The following is a 19,033-nucleotide window of genomic DNA, read 5'->3' on the forward strand; positions in this document are numbered from 1 at the left end:
CAACGGGGAAAAAAGTTCCAAACTATGGCTCATATGTGCACTGGGCAAGGCTGAGGCAGGAGGATCATTGAGCCTGGGCTACTAAATGAGACCACATCTCAAATGTGACCCCACACACACACACACACACACACAAAGGAAAACTAGGAGTGATGAGACCTCTCCAGTGTTGAAGGTGCTGTAATGACCTCAAGGGAGGGGCTCAGTAGGTAGAACCCTGGCTAAGCACACTCAAGCCCTGTTGCATTTCCAGAACTGCAGAAACCAGATGTGGAAGTGCATGCCTGTCATGCAACACTCTGGAGATAGAGAGGCCATCCTCATAACAAATTCCAGGTCAACCAGGCTATTGAGACCCAATCTTAAAAATCAAAAAAAAGACGAAAAAAGACAAAAAAAAAAATTCCGCAGAGCTCAGTAATTAAGAGCATTGGCCTCTCTTCCAGAGGACCTAGGTTCAAGAGATACCACCTACAAGGCAGCTCTCAGCTGTTTACCCCAATTCCAGAGCCCTCTTCTGGCTGCTGTGAGTACTGCATGGAGGTGGTGCCGCAGACAAAACAGCATATCCACAAATACTCTCTCTCTCACACACACACACACACACAGCCAGCTTTTCTTTCTTTCTTTCTTTCTTTCTTTCTTTCTTTCTTTCTTTCTTTCTTTCTTTTTTTTATGGTTTTTGGACACAGGGTTCTCTGTGGCGTTGGAGCCTGTCCTGGAACTGACTCTGTAGACCAGGCTGGCCTCAAACTCACAGAGATCCGCCTGCCTCTGCCTCTCAAGTGCTGGGATAAAAGGCATGGGCCACCAATGCCTGGCCAGCCAGCCTTTCTTAAATCATCGTGTCTTCATTTTGCCTCTGGGCTTTGTGTGTCTTAATTTCATTCTTACTCCATGGCAGGCTGGCCCTGTCTCTTCTTCCTTCTCTTGTTCTGAGATCTTTCTTTTTCTCCTTCTATTTATTCTCTCTCCTGCCAGCCCCGGTTATCCTTTCTCCTGCCTCAATATTGGCCATTTAGTTCTTTATTAGACCAATCAGGTGTTTTAGAGAAAGAATCACAGCTTCACAGCGTTAAACAAATTCAACATAAAAGAATGCAACACATCTCTGCATCATTAAAGCAAATGTGCCACAACAAAACATTGTAGCACATCTTTTAAAAACATTTTTACTAATTTACTTTTTACATTCCAATACAAGTTCCCCCTCCCATCTCTCCTCCCACTCCCCACACCTCCCCCCACCTCCCATCTGCTCCACGGAGAGGGTAAGGCCTTCCATAGAAAGTCAACTAAGTCTGTCCCATCATCTCATTGAGGCAGGACCAAGGCACCTCTCCACCCCCACACCCCTGTGTCTAGGCTGAGCAGGATATGTCTCCATATAGAATGGGCTACACTAAGTCAGTTTGTGCTTTAGAGTTAGATCTTGGACTCACTGTCGGTGGCCTCATATATTGTCCCAGTTACACCACTGTCACCTATATTAAGGGAATCTAGTTCAGTCTTATGGAGGTTCCCCATTTGTCAGACCTGAGTCAGTGATCTCTCCCTAGCTCCGATCAGCTGATTCTGTGGGTTTCCTCATCATGGTCTTGACTCCTCTGAGAATCTGCTGGTCTAGCCCCACCACTTTGTCCAAGGCTCCTGTGTGCATTTGTGGGCAGAACCAGCTGTCCAGCCCCAGGATGGTATTTCTTTTCTTATTCTCTTTTTGTAGGTAGCCATGATGATCAATGTAACCCGTTAATCTGATTGGATCCCGAGTGTGGGGGGGTGCTCCTTCCCGGTCGATTATCTTGATTATCTCACGGAGGAAGGCTCTGGGCAGTTTATTCCCTGGGCAGGGATCCTGACCTAAAAATGGAGAAAGTGAGTGGATCAGTACCACTCAGGCAGTGCCATTTCTAAGTTCTAAATGTGATGTTACCTATGGCTTTGAGATCTTATTGCCTGGATTTCCCCAGGGCCTGTGCCATGAGCTGCAAGTTGAAATAAACTCTGTGTCCTATAAGGTACTTTTGTGTTTTGTTTTGTTTTTCGAGACAAGGTTTCTCTATGTACGCTCCTGTCATCCCAGAACTCAGAAGGGAAGGGCGGGATCTGGAGTGGAGTTCAAGGTCAACCTTGGCTACATGGCGAAGGTGAGGCTAGCCTGGACTACACGAACTGAAAAACGGAAAGAAATGAACGACCATACCAAGGGCAAACGCACAAGGTCTGCAGCAGGCAATATCCCCACGCAGAGCAGAAAGATGTTAGGTTTCCATAGAAACAGCATTCTGACTGCTTTAAGGCCCCGCCCACCATTCTCTGAAGCCAATCCCGACCTCGCTGGTATTGTGCGCACGCGCAGAACCACACCACACGATGGACAACCTCCAGGAGACGGGCGGAGCCGCGGTGCCCAGCGCTGGTCTGGAGGTGCTGCGCGCATGCGCACTCCCGCCGCCCGCCTGCCCTGGCGCGCAGACGCCTTCCCAGCGTGCCCCGAGCGCGCGGTGGCGGGCGCCTCAGTGTGCGGGCGACGGCGGAGCAGCGGGCAGGGGTCGGTGAGCTCCGAGGAGACCGGCGGCCCAGGCTGAGGATTGGGAGCACGGCCTTCCGTGCGCGCGCAGCTCGTCGCCATGAAGCCCCCCGCAGGTACCGGCCGCCCCTCACCAGGCCCGGCTCCTGGAGCCTGTGCGATGCCCGGTACCCCGATCCCCTCATCTGCAAAATGAATGACCCAACTGCCCCATGACCTCATCCTCTTGGCAGACGGCATTTAAAAAGATGTAAAAGACTTTCCTGACGAGAATGAGTGGTCTGGCAGTCCGGCGATGATGGCGCGAAGGCACAGGGGTTTCTGCAGGGCTGCTGGGACAGGTGTCCCATCTAGCGTATAGCAAGGTCAGGGGCGCAGCTCCAATCAGGTCTCTTTTTAAGGATAGTTTTTAAGTGTGGCGGGTGTGCACCTGAGTACAGTACCACGCAGGCCAGAGGCGTGCGGCGGGCCCTCTGTACCTGGAGTTCCTTACAGGTGGTTGCGAGTGGCCTTTTAGGGGTGCTGGGAACCGAACTAGGGTCCTCTGAAGAGCAGCAAAAGCTCTTCGCCACTGAGCCTGCTCTCCTGCCCAAGCCTCTTAACGCAGGGGAACGAGGATGCTGGCCGGTTGGGAGTCTCCTCTTTCTGAGGCCCTGAGGAGGAGCCACCCTGTGAGGGTGAGGACAGGGATCCAGGGTCAGATGTAGACAGCACAAAAAGTTTGGATTTTATTTTTAAGGCATGATGTAGTGTGTGAATGTGTAGGGATGTCCATTCCATTCTCTTTCCACCTCGTGAGTCTGGGGATCAAACTCAGGTTCTCGGGGTCGGCAGTGAGCACCTTCAACTGCTTAGCCATTGGTTGTCCCCTGGACTTGCTTAATTCAGTAAAGGGAACCGATCCAGCCTCCAAAGATGACAAGGCTAGTCTGGGCAATTTGGCAAGATCTATCTTAGACAGTAAAAAGGGTTGGTGATGTGGTCGGCTGGGAGCCCACGTCCTGAGCTCCCAGCCAGAATCAGTGGGAATAAAAAAGGCACTTTGTGACTTGTGTCCCAAGTCTTAGACAGTGGCCTGGGATGTGTGGCACCTCCTTGGATTTTCTCATGTTTGTGGATCATCCCCAGTTGTGATCATGGTACCAGGCATAATTAGAATTACTCTTGCCTCAGGATCCTGAAGGTGACCTGAAATGGGAGGCGGTAATCTAAATGTTTACAGAAAGATGTTGAAATCCTGACTTCTCCAGAATTATAGGGCTCTCCCTGTTCTCACAGCTGACCTTACCCCACTTTTTAAAAAAAACATTATTTGTTTTTTAAAACAAATTTATTTGTATTTTATTTACACTGGTATTTTGCTTTTATGTATGTCTGTGTGATGGTGTCTGAACTCCTGGAACAGGAGATATGGACAGTTGTGAGCTGCCATGTGGATGCTGGGAATTGAAACAGGATCTTCTGTAAGAGCAACCAGTGCTCTTAACCACTGAGCCATTTCTCCAGCCTGTGCCCCCACTTCTAAAGTCCTGTGTGTGTGCACACACACACTAAAACATGGAGGACAGGAATTGACACCAAGTATTTCTCCTCCTTATCTGCCCACCTCACTTATTTATATAGTGAGACAGGGTTTCTCTGTGTGGCCCTGGAACTCACGCTGTAGACCAGGCTGGTCTCAAATTCAGAAATCCACCTGCCTCAGCCTCCTGAGTGCTGGGATTAAAGGTGTGCACAACTTTTATGGTTTTGAATTTTGAGGCAGGGTCCATGTACCCCAGGCTGGCCTCACACTTGATATGTAGCCCTGATGATCCTGAACGTTGTCCTTCTGCCTCAGCTTCATGGTTGTCCCCCACTGCACCTGATTCTTTTTGTTAAATGATGGTGGGGACGGAACAAGGGCATTGTGCACACTGGGTGAGTGCTCTACCCACTGAGCCACAGTCCCAGTCCCTAGTTTTGTTTTTCCTTGTGAGAAGCATGGTTTCATTATATTCTCTATTTGGGCCTCAAACATGGAAACCTGCGTCAGCCTCCTGAGCCCTGTGAGAACAGCTACCCATCTCCTCACCCAGTCTTCTTTGTGGAAACACCCTCCTGGTAGACAGTCCTCTTTCCTTCCCCACCCCCATCTTAAGGGTCCTTGTTGCTGTCTGGTGAAGGCTTGAATGCTCTGTGGTGAGCGTGTGCCAGCCCACCTGTATTTCACATGGCCCTGAATTATAGGCGAATTATCATGGGACACAGAGCAAGATGGCCCTGTCCAGCTGCCTGGTACCATCAGCTGAACAAGTGTTGCTGGGCTGTATGGTCAGTGCCAGCAGCTGGTGGTATTCACTGCCCTGTCCGGCAACAGCACCTGTCCCTGGGCAGTTTTCCTATTCGTCATCCCGGGCTCCTGCCAGCCCCACTTCTACACCTGCCTTTGTCATTGAGGCCCGATGTGGGCAGGGATGGCCTTAATTATACCTCAGCCATGCCTAATCCTGAGTGGCATGCTGCTGGGTGGCTGGGTGGCCACACCATGGCATGGAGAACAGGGAGCAGCAGAAAGATGGATGTCTGGAAACCCTGAGGGTTGGCCTCTGCGGACCTTGAAAGGATGCAGCTGACGAGAACCTGTGCATTTCTAGGACTGCATTTGTCCAAGCAGTAGGATCCCTCGGCAGTAGAGAGCCCTGTCTAGAATACCCCAGTGAGGGGAGGGGTGGGGTCAGGGTGGAACCCCTGCATAAGGTATCCCTCCACATCATGAAGGGCTGGGCTGGGGCTCTGCCTCATGATCTCGTTACTTCAGCAGGTCCTGGGAAGAGGATGCTGGGCAGGCTCTTCTGCGTAGAGGCTCAGGGCTTCCCACAAAGAAGCCCTTGGGCCTCTTGCTTATGCTCCTGCTGAAATCAATTGTTCTGCTCTTTTTCCTGCAGCCTGTTCTGGGGACGTTGTAGATGCAGTGTCCCCGTGCTCCCTGGTGAATCATCTACGGTGGGACCTGAGTGCACAGCAGATCCAGGCACTGACCAAGGAGCTCATTGAGCAGACCAAGTGTGTGTACGACCGTGTGGGCACCCAGGACTTCCAGGATGTGTCCTATGAGAGTACACTGAAGGCACTGGCTGATGTGGAGGTGACCTACACAGGTGAGCTCAGTATGTCCTTTGTATTTGCAGAGACCAGTGACAAGAGGGAGCCATCAGGGTGGCCTGCCACTCAGGGCAGGTGTGGCGGTTGGACCTGCTTGCCCAACCAGGCAGGTAGAAGCAGCCTCACGCCTTCTGCTGTCTGCCATTCAATGTGACTGTGTTTCCCTGAAGCATGGGTGTAAAGAGCAAGACGGTGACAGCCCTGAAACCAAGTTCCTTGTGGCTTCTGTGAACCAGGTGTCAGCTCCTACCTGAGCTGCCAAACATGCCTTGTCCAAATTTGTTTTCTTTCTTTTAGAGATTTAAATTCTTTATTTTTGGACCAGGTTTGTGGCACACACCCTTTAATCCCAGCACCTGGGATTAAAGATTCAGGTGGATCTCTGTGAGTTTAAGGCTAGCCTGGTCTACACAATGAGTTCTGAGATAGTCTAGTCTATGTGGTGAGTTCTGAGACTGCCTGGCCTACATAGCAAGACCCTGTCTAATAAACAGAAGAAGAAAAGAAAACACAACCAACAAAAATATTCTCTGTGTGTGTATGCTGCTTGTGTGGTGTGTGTGTGTGTGTGTGTGTGTGTGTGTGTGTGTGTGTGTGTATGTTTGTGTGTGTGTGTATGTTTGTGTGTGTGTGTATGTTTGTGTGTGTGTACCTTTGTGTGCAGTGCCCGCTGAGGCTATACAGGGCCAGAGGGGCATCAGCTCTCGTGGACCTGGAGTCACAGGTGGTTGTGATCCCTGTGTGGGTGATAAGAACCAAACCTGTGTCCTCTCAGGGGCAGCTAGTCTGCTAAGCACTGAGCCATCTCCTTGGTTCTTTTGTTTTCTGAGACAAGGTCTGACTGTGCAACCCAGGCTGGTCTCAAATTTGCAGGCCTCCTGCCTCAGCCTCCTGCATGCTGGGATGACATGTGTCAGTGTTCATGCATATTCCGCCATAGCCCGGATGCACCTTGCATTCGCCCGTTCTTTCTTCCTACCATGTGGGTCACACTCAGGTTGTCAGGACTTGATGACAGACCGTTTCTCACTATCCCTCATTTTGTTTTGAGTCAATTCTGTGCCTGCCAGACAGTTGTAAGTCCTGGTTGTCCTCCTGCCTCGGTGTCTCATGGGGCATGCCCCCATGTTCTCAGCAGGGTATCTGCTTTCTGTTACCACAGCAGAATTTTTGATGCAGAGAGTTCCATGATCATCGTTCATGTCTCGGCCTCAGTGCTATCAGAGGCCCCTCTCAGGGCTGAGCTATGGCCATCAGCACTAACTCTTCACACCCTTATGTGTCACCCTACCTCTGCTCTGTGCCTCTAACATGATGCTAGGTGTTCCTGTTGCCATCTAGCATGGCAGCTTCCTTCTCAGACCCAGCAGACCCAAGGTCCAGTCTGCCCAGTCTGATGGTCACTGTGTCCCAAGCCCCTTTCTAGAAATGGGCAGGAAACACATGTCCAGGCCACTGAGGCCTCTCTGCGTTGGATCCAGCATAACCCTTCTGCCTACGTCCAGATGGGCCTGCCACCAGTTTCCTGTCCCGTCATTGACGGCCCCATCCCCCCACCCCCACCTCGCTATGGTCTTACGCATTCCTCTGATGCAGTTGGCTTCTGCTCTCACACCTGCTCTGGTTTCATCCCCAGCCTTAGTTTACCCTCATACATGAAGCAGTGTTCTCTTCCGCTGGTCTCAGGTGGAAATCTTGCCTGGTGGTTCCCCTTGGTCCCCGTTCCCTTAGTGTTACAATAAATCTTTCCGCCACCCGCTTGAGTTCCGCTCGCTGTGTTAGGGCTCCAAATAATACACAGAGACTTCTATTAGGTACAAATGCTGCTTGGCCAATGACTAGGATTTCTCATCTGTTACCTCAGTCTTAATTATCATAAATCTATATATATATTTATTTAAAGATTTTATTTATTTTATTATTTTATTTATTTATTTATTATGCATGCAACATTCTGCTTCCATGTATATCTGCACACCAGGAGAGGGCACCAGATCTCGTAACGGATGGTTGTGAGCCACCATGTGGTTGCTGGGAATTGAACTCAGGACCTCTGGAAGAGCAGTCAGTGCTCTTAACCTCTGAGCCATCTCTCCAGCCCTAAATCTATATATTTTATAAGATTTATCTTATTTAGGATGCCTTCCATTGGCGTCCTCATCCCGGGATCACATGGTGACTCTGGAGGAAGAGAGAAGGGGCCCACTTCCTTCCTGTCCTTGTTTATATGTGAGTCTCCCTGCTATGTCACTTCCTGCGGATCACCACTTCTTTGCTACATTTCCCAGAATCCTCCTTGACTCCTAGTCCCGTCTAACTTGCTGCCTCATTGGCCAAACAGTACTTTATTCAACAATCAATAAGATGAACATACACAGAAGTACATTCCCCATCACCTTCGTCTAATATTGCTGTATTAGGCCTCCTTTGATATCCCTGCTGGCATCTCCCAATGCTCTTCCACCCAATGTAGTGGCTCACACCTACAATTCCAGCACTCTGTGTGCTGAGGCAGGAGGATTGCCACAAGTTCGGGCCTCACTTGGCTATAGCAAGACCTTGTTGCAAAACAGAAAGAAGAAAAGGAGAAATGAGCCGGGCGTTGGTGGCACAAGCCTTTAATCCCAGCACTTGGGAGGCAGAGGCAGGTGGATCTCTGTGAGTTCGAGACCAGCCTGGTCTACAAGAGCGAGTGCCGGACAGCCTCCAAAGCTACAGAGAAACTCTGTCTCGAAAAACCAAAAAAAAAAGGAGAGAGAGAAATGATGCAGTGTTGGCGTACGTCTTTAATCCCAGCACTCGGGAGGCAGAGGCAGGTGGATCTCTGTGAGTTTGAGACCAGCCTGATCTACAGAGCGAGTGCCAGGATAGGCTCCAAAGCTACACAGAGAAACCCTGTCTTGAAAAATCAGAGAGAGAGAGAGAAATGATGGAGGTTTCTGTCTTGCCTGGTTCCATAGCTGCTTTGCCCCAAATAAACACAAGGATGCTACATTAATTATAAACCTGTTGGCCAATGGCTAGGGCTTCTTATTGGGTAGCTCTGTCATAATTATTAACCCATTTCTATTAATCTAAGTATTTCCACATGGTCTTATCTTACTGGAGAAGGGTCTGAACCTGTTGCTCCTTCCTCCGCTGCATGGTGTCTCCTCATGACCCTTCTGAGCCTTCCTCTCCCTAGCCTTCTCGTCTCCTAGCCTCACCTATCTTCCTGCCTCTTATTGGCCACATAGTGTTTTATTCGTCAACCAATAAGAGAAACATATACAGAAGGAAGTTCCCCCATCAGAGAAACAAGTAGGTCTGAGGTGCCCCTCACAGCTCCTCGGTTCATCCCCATGGCCTCTGCATGGAGGTCTTGTCCTTTGTTTTCCCCTCTCCTGGAGGCCTCCTGGTCCTCCAGGCCCTTCCCAGCCCTGCTGCATGCTATGTGCCTGCCGGGGCTCCGGTCACTTGCTTGATGGGCAGCTAAAGTATTGAAGGGAGCAGATTCCTTCCTGCATTGGCCGGCGCCATCCAAATGAAACCATGACTCTATGGCATGAACATACAGGGCTGTCACCACCCACACTGAACCTCCTTGGCGGCAGTGCCTTCCCACTCCCGTCCCACACCCACAGGTCTTCTTTCTGTCTCTGAATGTTTCTTGTCATGGAGTCCCATGCCCTGTGACCTTTGTGCTTCTGTCTCTGGCTGGTATTGTGGTGTGAGTGTCAGGCTCACCCCTGTTTAGGGCTGCATGATACTCCAGTGTGTGAGTGTGAACTGAGGGTCCCCACCTTAGGCTGTTGGGGTCCTGCTGTGGCACGTGCACAAGATTTGATAGTGACCTGTGCTCTTATTCCTCTTGGCTTCATGCTTGGGGAGTGGACTGGGTCACAGGACAAGTGTAGTAAACATTCAAGCTCGTGTGGTCCCCACTATCTCACTCTGTAGCTAAAGCTAGCTCCAAATTCTGGCCTGCTCCTTCTGCCTCAGCCTCTGTGGTGCTGGAATGGCAGGCATAAGGGCTACTTCCATGATCGGGTCAGCCATGGAACCATTCTCCCATTAGCATGCCTGAATGTGTCTGCTGTACTGTCTTGAGTCTCTGCTGTGGCGTCCCCAAGGCTAAGGGTGACAGTACTCCCGCTCTGTCCAAGTGCTTGAACCTGGGGCGCAAAGGCAGCCCACAGACCTGCTCCTCTTACCTTGTCCTCATGTCTCACCCTCAGTACAGAGGAACATTCTGGACTTCCCCCAGCATGTGTCTCCGTCCAAGGACATCCGTGCAGCTAGCACAGAGGCCGACAAGAAGCTCTCAGAGTTTGATGTGGAGATGAGCATGAGGCAGGACGTGTACCAGAGGGTCGTGTGGCTGCAGGTGCGTGTTGGCAACAGAGGGCCAAGGGGTGATGACCTAAGTCTTGGGAAAAGTAAGTCAAACCAGAGGGGTACCAGGCACAGGGGTGCTGGCTCTACGCTGGCATGTGGCATGCTCCCCCCCCCCCAGCCTATGGGTGTGAGCCACTTTGTGGGGTATCCAACTTGAACTGCTGATGGCATGTTGAAAGCAGGCCTGCACTGTGGCCTGGGTGTTATTAAAGTACCTGTAGTTATCATGCAGCTATATAAGATGTGATGCAAGGGCCGGGTGTTGGTGGTGCACGACTGTGATCCCAACACTCAGGAGGCAGAGGCAGGTGGATCTCTGTGAGTTCGAGACCAGCCTGGTCTACAGAGCAAGTTCCAGGACTGCCTCCAAAGCCACAGAGAAACCCTGTCTCAAAACACCGCCCCCCCCCAAAAAAAAAAAAGATGTGCTGCAGGACTGAGTGTGTGTGACCCAGGCCTGTCATTGCAGCACGTGTCAGGCTGAGGCAGCAGGGTCACCAGTGCAAGGCCATCCAGGGCCTTTGGGATAGAACACAGTATTGTGGTACATGCCTCTCATCCTAGCACTTAGCAGGTAGAGATAAGAGACTCAGAAGTTTAAGGCTGTCTTTATTCCAAGCCAGCCTGGGCTGCATGAGACCCTGTTGAATAAGTAAAGATAGTTGAAATTCTTGGTGGAGAAGCCCCTCCTAGAATCCCCCATTGAGGGGCTGGGGACTGGTCAGTGTAGACCCCTGTCTAGGCTCCCCCAGTACTGGCTTGGGGTGCAGACCCGTCTGTATCATGATCAGATTGTTGGGTTTTTATTGGTTTTTAGGATGTTGTTCTTTTAATTACATGTATGTTTTTTCTTTCTGTGTGGGTGTGTTCACGTGTGCTGCTGCTGGAGCTGGAGCCACAGGTGGTTATGAGCTGCCATGTGGGTGCCTTCTCTTGCTGTGAAAGCCACAGAAAGGGACACAGTTCCCTGAGTTGTTGTCCAGTGTTTGATGTGAGCTTTTGATGGCTTCTTCCAGGAGAAAGTCCCAAAGGACTCCCTGCAGCCAGAGGCAGCTCGCTACCTGGAGCGGCTGATCAAGCTAGGCCGGAGGAACGGGCTCCACCTACCTCAGGACACGCAAGAGGTGGGTGTGCCCTGTCCTGAAAGAGTTCCAGTCAAGGTCTGACAACTTTGTCCCTGTGCTCTGCCTGGGGCCTGAGCCTAGGGAAGCACGTGCATGCAGAGCCACTAACCAGAGCGTTTGCAGCCACCCACGCTTCCTCCACTGTGCTTGGCTGAGTCAGCTCTGTCAGGCCTGGAATGTGGGTCCCCATGCGTGCCTCATTAGCTGGCTTAATGATGTGGTATGCACAGAAGAGATGGGTGTCATGCTAAGGCCATGCATGCGTCACGCAAGGCAGAGACCATAGCTGACTGGAGAGATGAGGCCCAGTGGCACTTACGCTGCACAAAGGAAGAGATTGTGTGGGTTCCATGCTAGAAGTGTGCCTTGAAAGGGTTAGGCACACCTTGGGTGGGACCCCAGAACCTTCACTTAATAGAGATGCCGTCCTGCTAAGGTGCTGACAGCCAGCAGAGAGCCCAATGCCCCCTGGGACTCATAGCCCTAGAGAACAGGGCCCAGCTTGTCTGTGCCCTTCCATAGAGTCACTGTGATCACTGAAGGCCCACGTGCCCATTCTTGTAAGTTCGGCAAGGGAAAAGAGGTCACCCTACTTAGAACCGGGGGTCCTAGTGGTCCCTGCCTCTTGCACCCATGCCTGGTCCCCATTCCAGTGCGCACTCATTGGCCTGGTGGCTTTGAGGAGAAGGAAGTGTCTGGAGTCTCCTGGGCTTGTGTCCAGACCCCACAGAGGCCCTGCAGCCCCTGACGTCTATGCTGTGATTCTTAGAACCATGTTGCCATGTGCTGATGGCAAGGGCCTGAGGCAGGGACTTCAGGGGCCAGTCACAGAGGGCCCCTGCCACTGGCCTATCACAGCCTTGATTATAGGCCTATCCATTTGATAGCACATCCCTGAGCTGATTGCTCGTTAAACCCTAGACCCTGTAGCAGACAAAGATAGAACCCCATCTTTGCCACCATGGCCAGACCACAGGCTGCAGGCTGAGGATATTTCCTGGAGGAGAGGACACGGGTCTAGAGGTGCCTGGGATGCAGCAGAGTGTAACACAGAAAATAAAGACCCAGAGGCTGACATTGGGGTTCAAGCTTCAAGCTGAAGGTCAGAAAAGCAAAGCAGCTGGCCATTAGCTCTCACCTCTAGCTCAGGCTGAGAGGACTGATCCATGCACGAGTTCTTCATCAAGGCTCAGACTTCTGCCTCTCCTCAGTGTGGCTGGAGAACAAAAAGCCTCTCTGAGACCTTGCTTCTGTCTTATGTATTTCCCTAATGCTGGGATTAAAGGTGTGAGCTATGATTCTCCTTTAGACTGATTCACTCTTGTGTAGATCTGGGTGGGCTTGGACTCACAGAGATCGTCTACCTCTTAATCCTGAGTCCTAGGATTAAAGTGAGTACCACCACCTCCTAGCTTCTGGCTGCTGGGATTAAAGGTGTGTGCCTGGCTTCTATGGCTTGTGGCTGACTTTGCTTTCTGAATCCTCAGGCAAGCTCTAATAAATCATAAACAATATCTCACCACAGTGGAGGTCATACCAGCCCCCAGCTCCTGTCATCCTTTTCTGGGTAGTCTTGGGAGGAGCAGCCTGGAGGGACAGCGGAGGCTAGTGTCCCCACACACATACACACACTCTGCTGTGTCAGGGTGGTTTGGAGTGATGGTGGAGGCCAGTATCCCCCACACTACTGTCTTTGTAGAAGATCAAGGGTATCAAGAAGAAGTTGAGCCTGCTGTGCATTGACTTCAACAAGAACCTAAATGAGGACACCACCTTTCTGCCCTTCACACGAGAGGAGCTGGGTGAGTGCGTGTGCCATGGGGGTGGGCATCCTCACGCCTGGCGATGCTACCCTGGCGCTGTTGTTTGTCCAGGACCCCACAGGCACCCTGCTATACAGTATGGGTTTTAGCCCAGGATAAGGGGTAGTGAGTTTTTGCCCAGGCCTGGGACCTTGGAGGATTAGCATCTATGGGACTTTCCCCCTGCAGCTGTGATGCCACCAGCTCTCTGGTGCCTCCTATCGCCTTTGGGGTCCAAGGCTTCCTGGCAGCTCCCCAGCGTCTCACATGCCTGGGATGGTGGCGCATCACTGACCACCATTCTTCAGCCTGTGCCATACTCCCTGGCCAGCTGGGGACATCCTGCCAAGGTCACCCATGGCTCTGGGAGGCTCCCCAGGGGTTCTGGGGTCAGGGCTGCTGGCCTTGTTTGAGGGGTCCGTCCGCATCCACAGGTGGGCTCCCCGAGGACTTCCTGAACTCGCTGGAGAAGACTGCAGACGGAAAGCTGAAGGTCACCCTCAAGTACCCACATTACTTCCCACTGCTGAAGAAGTGCCATGTGCCCGAGACACGGCGCCTGGTAGAAGAGGCCTTCAACTGCCGCTGCAAGGAGGTGGGTTGCAGCCACAGCTGTCCCGCACGCTTCGTGTCCCGTCTCCTCCCGGCACCCTGCTGCACACTGCTCCTCTGCAGCTGCCTGCTGTGTCCCTGTGCTCAGGTGTTCACTGTCACAAGGATACCTGATGGCCTTTATATGGGAAGTCTACAATTTAGCCCTTGAGCAGGTGAGGCAGTGTGGCTCTCCAGGAGGTGCCATGCTCTTGGCTTCCCGTTGGCCAAAGGGTTACAGGTGAGGGTCCTTAGCTTCAGTAGACAGGGCAGGGAATGGAGGCACCTGTTACCACTTCATTTGCTTAGAGTGAGTGGGGCCTGTCCCCCCACCCCCCTCCAGCAGCAGTTTGAGGTAGGCATATGACTTCTGTGGATGGCTCGGAATAGACTTAACTCGCTGTCTGTGAACTTTGGGCCTCAGATCCCGGGCCATGAACTGGGGAAGGCTTGGCACCATCATTTAACCAAATGGATTCCTCAGGACTCCTCACCCCTAAATCTCCCCTGACTTCCCAAAGGCCCCTGTATGTGGCTTGTGCTGCCCCCAGCAGGCCTCCTGCCCCCTGGGTGTTTTGAGGTGCTGTGTCACCACGCAACAGATGCTGTGGGTGGGGTGTCCAGGCCCATGTCAGTGCTGGGAAGGTGCTTCCCTGGGCACAGTGCTGCGTCATGGCCCTGTTCTTCCTTTATGGCAGCCAAATGGACTATGCAATTGTCCCCCATTGTCTATTGTGCCATCTCCAAGGCAGGAGATGCCTTGGTGTGTGTGATCGGGCTTGTGGTGCCCAAGACCAGTCCCAGGACAGCCAACCCTCACCTCTCTGTGCACTCATGGTCCTGTCTGGGTGGTGCATAGCTGGGGCCACAACTGCTGTGTCTCTGCAGGAGAACTGTGCCATCCTAAAGGAACTGGTGTCCTTGCGGGCACAGAAGTCCCGCCTCCTGGGGTTCCCTACACATGCTGACTACGTCCTGGAGATGAACATGGCCAAGACCAGCCAAACAGTAGCCACCTTCCTAGGTAGCCACCCGGCCCCACCCCACCCTGCCCATGGGCTCCTCCCTGTGCCCTACCCTTTGATCCTGGACGGCCATTATCACTGGTCACTGTCCTGTCAGTCTCAGGGAGGCCCCACATGCAGTGTCCAGCCCTCCATGTGCACTCGCTCTTCCGTGGCTCCTGCGCCGTGGATGACGTTGCAGACCCTGTGTCATGTGGGCAGTAGGGGTGGCTGAGGGTGACAGTGGTGCCTCTGCAGATGAGCTGGCACAGAAGCTGAAGCCACTGGGTGAGCAGGAGCGTGCAGTGATCCTGGAGCTGAAGGAGGCAGAGTGCAGCAAGCGGGGCCTGCCCTTTGATGGGCACATCCACGCGTGGGACATGCGCTACTACATGAACCAGGTGGAGGAGACACGCTACCGTGTGGACCAGAACCTACTGAAGGAGTACTTCCCAATGCAAGTGGTCACGCGTGGGCTGCTGGCCATCTACCAGGAGCTGCTGGGGCTGACATTCACACTAGAGGAGGGCGCCGCCGCCTGGCACGAGGATGTGCAGTTGTACTCGGTGCGCGACACTGCCTCTGGAGAGGAGATCGGCAAGTTCTACCTCGACCTGTACCCCAGGTGGGCACGGGGACCTGCCAGGACATCAGGGGTCACCGTCACTCTCCCTATGAGGAGCAGGAAGTCCAGGATGGCATGGAGCTCTGGCTGTGGGGATGTGTAGCCACTAACAGATCTGGTAGCCCCTGCCGGGAACCAGCTCTGGATGCCTGGGTGTCTGTTGTCTCTGCTCTGAACCTCACCTCACTCCCCAGGGAAGGGAAGTATGGCCATGCAGCCTGCTTCGGCCTACAGCCTGGCTGCCTACGGCAGGATGGTAGCCGACAGCTGGCCATTGCGGCCATGGTGGCCAACTTCACCAAACCCACGCCTGACGCACCTTCCTTGCTGCAGCATGATGAAGTGGAGACTTACTTCCATGAGTTTGGCCATGTCATGCACCAGCTGTGCTCACAGGTGTGTGATGTGGGACCCCTGAGGGTCAGGACATCACTGGGCCCTCTGCTGTACGAAAGTTGTTTTTATTACATTTGCTTATTTTGCTTGTGAGGAATATGGCGTGCATGTGCCATGCCTTGCATATACAGACCAGAGAACAATTGACTCTCGCCCACCATTTGGGTCTTGGGGTTTGAACTCATAGCCTCAGGCTTGGCAGCAAGCCCCCTTACCCTTTGAGCCATTTCATTGGCCTGTCTCTTCCCTCTTGCCCTGTGTCTGGGGTGATAGTGGCTTGCAGTGGTCCCTGTGGCCTCGTCACACTGCCATCTTCTCTTTCTATAACCATCTTGCCCACACTTACATCCTAAGGTGGCTTTGGAGGTAACGTTCAGCCCAGCTTTTCCTAGCATTGGGCTGTTGTGTGCAGTTTGCATGCACGGGAGGCTGGGACCTTGTGAATCTCAGTGTGAGGCCTGGGGACCCAGAGACATGGATGGCGCAGCCTCTGGCCTCCACGGTCAGTGCTGTCTAGTGTGCAGGAGCCCGACGACCTGATACCTGCTGGGGTTACACAAAGGTTTAGGCCAGATGGGCGTCCTGGGCACCAGTGTGCCTAAGGCTTTCCCCGCTTGTGCCCTATGTAGGCAGAGTTCGCCATGTTCAGTGGGACCCATGTGGAGCGTGACTTCGTGGAGGCGCCATCACAGATGCTGGAGAACTGGGTGTGGGAGAAGGAGCCGCTGGTGCGCATGTCTCAGCACTACCGCACAGGCAGCGCAGCCCCTCAGGACCTGCTGGAGAAGCTTATCAAGTCACGCCAGGCCAATGCAGGTGAGGCCATAGGTCCTTAGCCAGATATGAAGCTTAGTGGCACTTACTGCTGGCTGACCTCTGACCTCCCCCCAAGGTCTCTTCAACCTTCGGCAGATCGTCCTAGCCAAGGTGGACCAGGTCCTGCACACACAGACAGATGCAGACCCAGCTGAGGAGTATGCCCGGCTCTGCCAAGAGATCCTTGGGGTACCAGCCACACCAGGTAACTGCTCAGAGTCCTGCCTGACACTGCAGGGCCTCCATCTTACCCAGCTCCCAGAGAGCCACAACATGGGGAAGCCCCTGGGGCTGCTGGAGACGTAAGCCACGCCTTCCTTACTCCCCCTGAAGCCTTAACCCATGCTCACACTACCTACCTAACCTGTCTGCTGCAGCTAGCGTCTGTCACGGGCCTGGTACAGGGGGTGCACAGGGACATGCTGCACACCATTCAGAGCCCAGGACACATCACCATGGGCCCCACACTGTCCCCGCCCAGTCTGTTCTTCCCCAGAGTGACACTGCAGCCTGTACCTTACTGTGTCTGTCCAGGGACCAACATGCCAGCCACCTTTGGTCACTTGGCTGGCGGCTATGACGCACAGTACTATGGCTACCTGTGGAGCGAGGTATACTCCATGGACATGTTCCACACACGTTTCAAACAAGAAGGTGTGCTGAGCCCCAAGGTGAGTTGAGGTGCATTGCCCCTGGGGCCTCCAAACAGCTATGGCAGAAGCTAGGAATAGTACCCGGGCTGCATGAGGTTCCCAGCCAGGTACCAGCTGGAGCCTGCACACACCCTAAGATGCTGATCCCAGGTCTATAGAGCTTCCCCTGGGTGTATAGAACCCCAGCTGTCAACCCCATCCCCCTTTGACCCTAATCCCTTTTGCCCCCCAGGTCGGCATGGATTACCGGACCAGCATCCTGAGGCCGGGGGGCTCTGAAGATGCCAGCACCATGCTGAAGCAGTTCCTGGGTCGTGACCCCAAGCAGGATGCCTTCCTCCTGAGCAAGGGCCTGCAGGTAGAGAGCAGTGAGCCACCTGCCTGCTGACCACAAACCAGCTCGCCGCCTGTGCCTTAGCCTAGCCCAGACTGGGTGGCCTCAATGGCCCTCAGGCCTGTGGATGAGCTTGGGGGGCAGTTTCTCATCCTTGTCATGCCCCGGTTCAAGGTCCCTCAGGGCTTGGCCTCAGGCTGCTCTGGTGGCCTCCTTCTTGCACTAGCCCCTCCCCAGCACCCGGTGTTGGACATGGTTCCTCTGTGATGTAGCCATTAAACTTGACACAGGGCCCCCTGCCGGCTCCTTCCTCCGTTGCTTTTGCCTGCCACATTCCCAGTGCTCTGGGCTGTGACATTCTTGGGTCACATGCCGCCACTCCAGCTATTGGAGGGTGCTAAGGCCACCTGGCCAGTGTGTCATTCGGGGTCATTGTGTCTCTTTTCAACCACCAGTTTTAGGGACAGGTTGAGGGGGAAGATTTGATGAGGTCTGCCACCTGCTGGCTGTCTACAGTATGGCAACCTCTTGCCACCATTAAATCTGCATTTAAAGAAAGACCTGGCCTCATGCAGCACCCAGGCTGGCATCCTCCGGCTGACCTGAGCAGCAGACTGTACAAATACACAACTGGAAAGCTAGTGGGCGTTATTGGATGTCTGTCCCGCCAGGTCCCGCTATGCTCAGCCCCAAATAAACACACAGAGTCTACATTAATTATAAATCTGTTGGCCGATGGCTAGGGCTTCTTATTGGCTAGCTCTGTCTTAATTACTAACCCATACCTACTAATCTATGTATTTCTACATAGTCTTATCTTACCGGATAAGACCGGTTACTCCTTCCTCTGCTACTGGTGTCCCTTTGCAGTGCCTCTCTCTGCCTATCTTTCCCAGAATTCCTTGTCTCCTAGTCCCGCCTGTCTTCCTGCCTCTATTGGCCAAACAGGGTTTTATTCATGAACCAATAAGAGAATCATATACACAGAAGGACCCCCACCCCCACCCCCATCAAGTAGGCGTAGCAAAGCAAGCTAGTGAGATCACACAAGATCCCACACTAGACAGCTGGTGGTGCACGCCTTTAATCCCAGCACTCGGGAGGCAGAGGCAGATGGATCTCTGTGAGTTTGAGGCCAGCCTGGTCTACAGAGCAAGTTCCAGGACAGCCTCCAAAGCCACAGAGAAACCCTGTCTCAAAAACAAACAAACAAACAAACAAACAAAAAGGTCCCAAACTAGCCACGGGTCTCCTCTGTCTGAAGACTTAGAGCCATCCTCTTTAGACACGACAATACAGGATGTCATGCTGGTATCTAGGAGGCCACCACTGAGACAGGGGCATGGGCATGGGCATTTCCAGGCCAGTGTGGCTTGTGTGGGTTCCTGGGCCAATGGCTCAGTAACACTTTCCATGCAGGTTTGCTGGCCTGAGTTGATCCCCAACAGCGTTTGAATTCTTGTGCAGGGTGTTTTTATGTCTGCACAGGCGTGGGAGGGAGGATGCCTGAGGCTCCCTGGTCAGCCAGCCTAGGCGAATTGGTGTCCCCCAGTCAGTCTCAGAAAACAGATCTAGAACTGGAGGGGTGGTTGACTGGTTAGAGCCCTGGCTGCTCTAACGGGGATATGGCTCATAGC

The 19,033-nt window shown here is 53.0% G+C and overlaps 1 protein-coding gene across 2 annotated transcripts; it reads left to right on the plus strand.

Moving 5' to 3' along the window:
* Positions 1-2,455: 2,455 nt before the first annotated feature.
* Positions 2,456-17,705, plus strand: Thop1 (thimet oligopeptidase 1). Of its 2 annotated transcripts, none has more exons than XM_027419284.2 (13): positions 2,456-2,646; positions 5,458-5,670; positions 9,892-10,040; positions 11,068-11,211; positions 12,875-12,977; positions 13,412-13,572; positions 14,457-14,592; positions 14,831-15,197; positions 15,392-15,593; positions 16,223-16,409; positions 16,486-16,614; positions 16,944-17,080; positions 17,295-17,705. In XM_027419284.2, the coding sequence occupies exons 1-13, from the start codon at positions 2,631-2,633 to the stop codon at positions 17,448-17,450; spliced, it is 2,100 nt and encodes a 699-aa protein (XP_027275085.1). In that variant the 5' UTR covers positions 2,456-2,630; the 3' UTR covers positions 17,451-17,705. The 2 variants fall into 2 exon arrangements, with proteins under 2 accessions (XP_027275085.1, XP_027275086.1); XM_027419285.2 differs by having other exon boundaries at positions 2,457-2,646; positions 11,068-11,175.
* The last annotated feature ends 1,328 nt before the right edge of the window (positions 17,706-19,033 follow it).

The sequence above is a fragment of the Cricetulus griseus genome, chromosome 5 (assembly GCF_003668045.3).
Source record: "Cricetulus griseus strain 17A/GY chromosome 5, alternate assembly CriGri-PICRH-1.0, whole genome shotgun sequence".
Classification (NCBI taxonomy): Eukaryota; Metazoa; Chordata; class Mammalia; order Rodentia; family Cricetidae; genus Cricetulus; species Cricetulus griseus.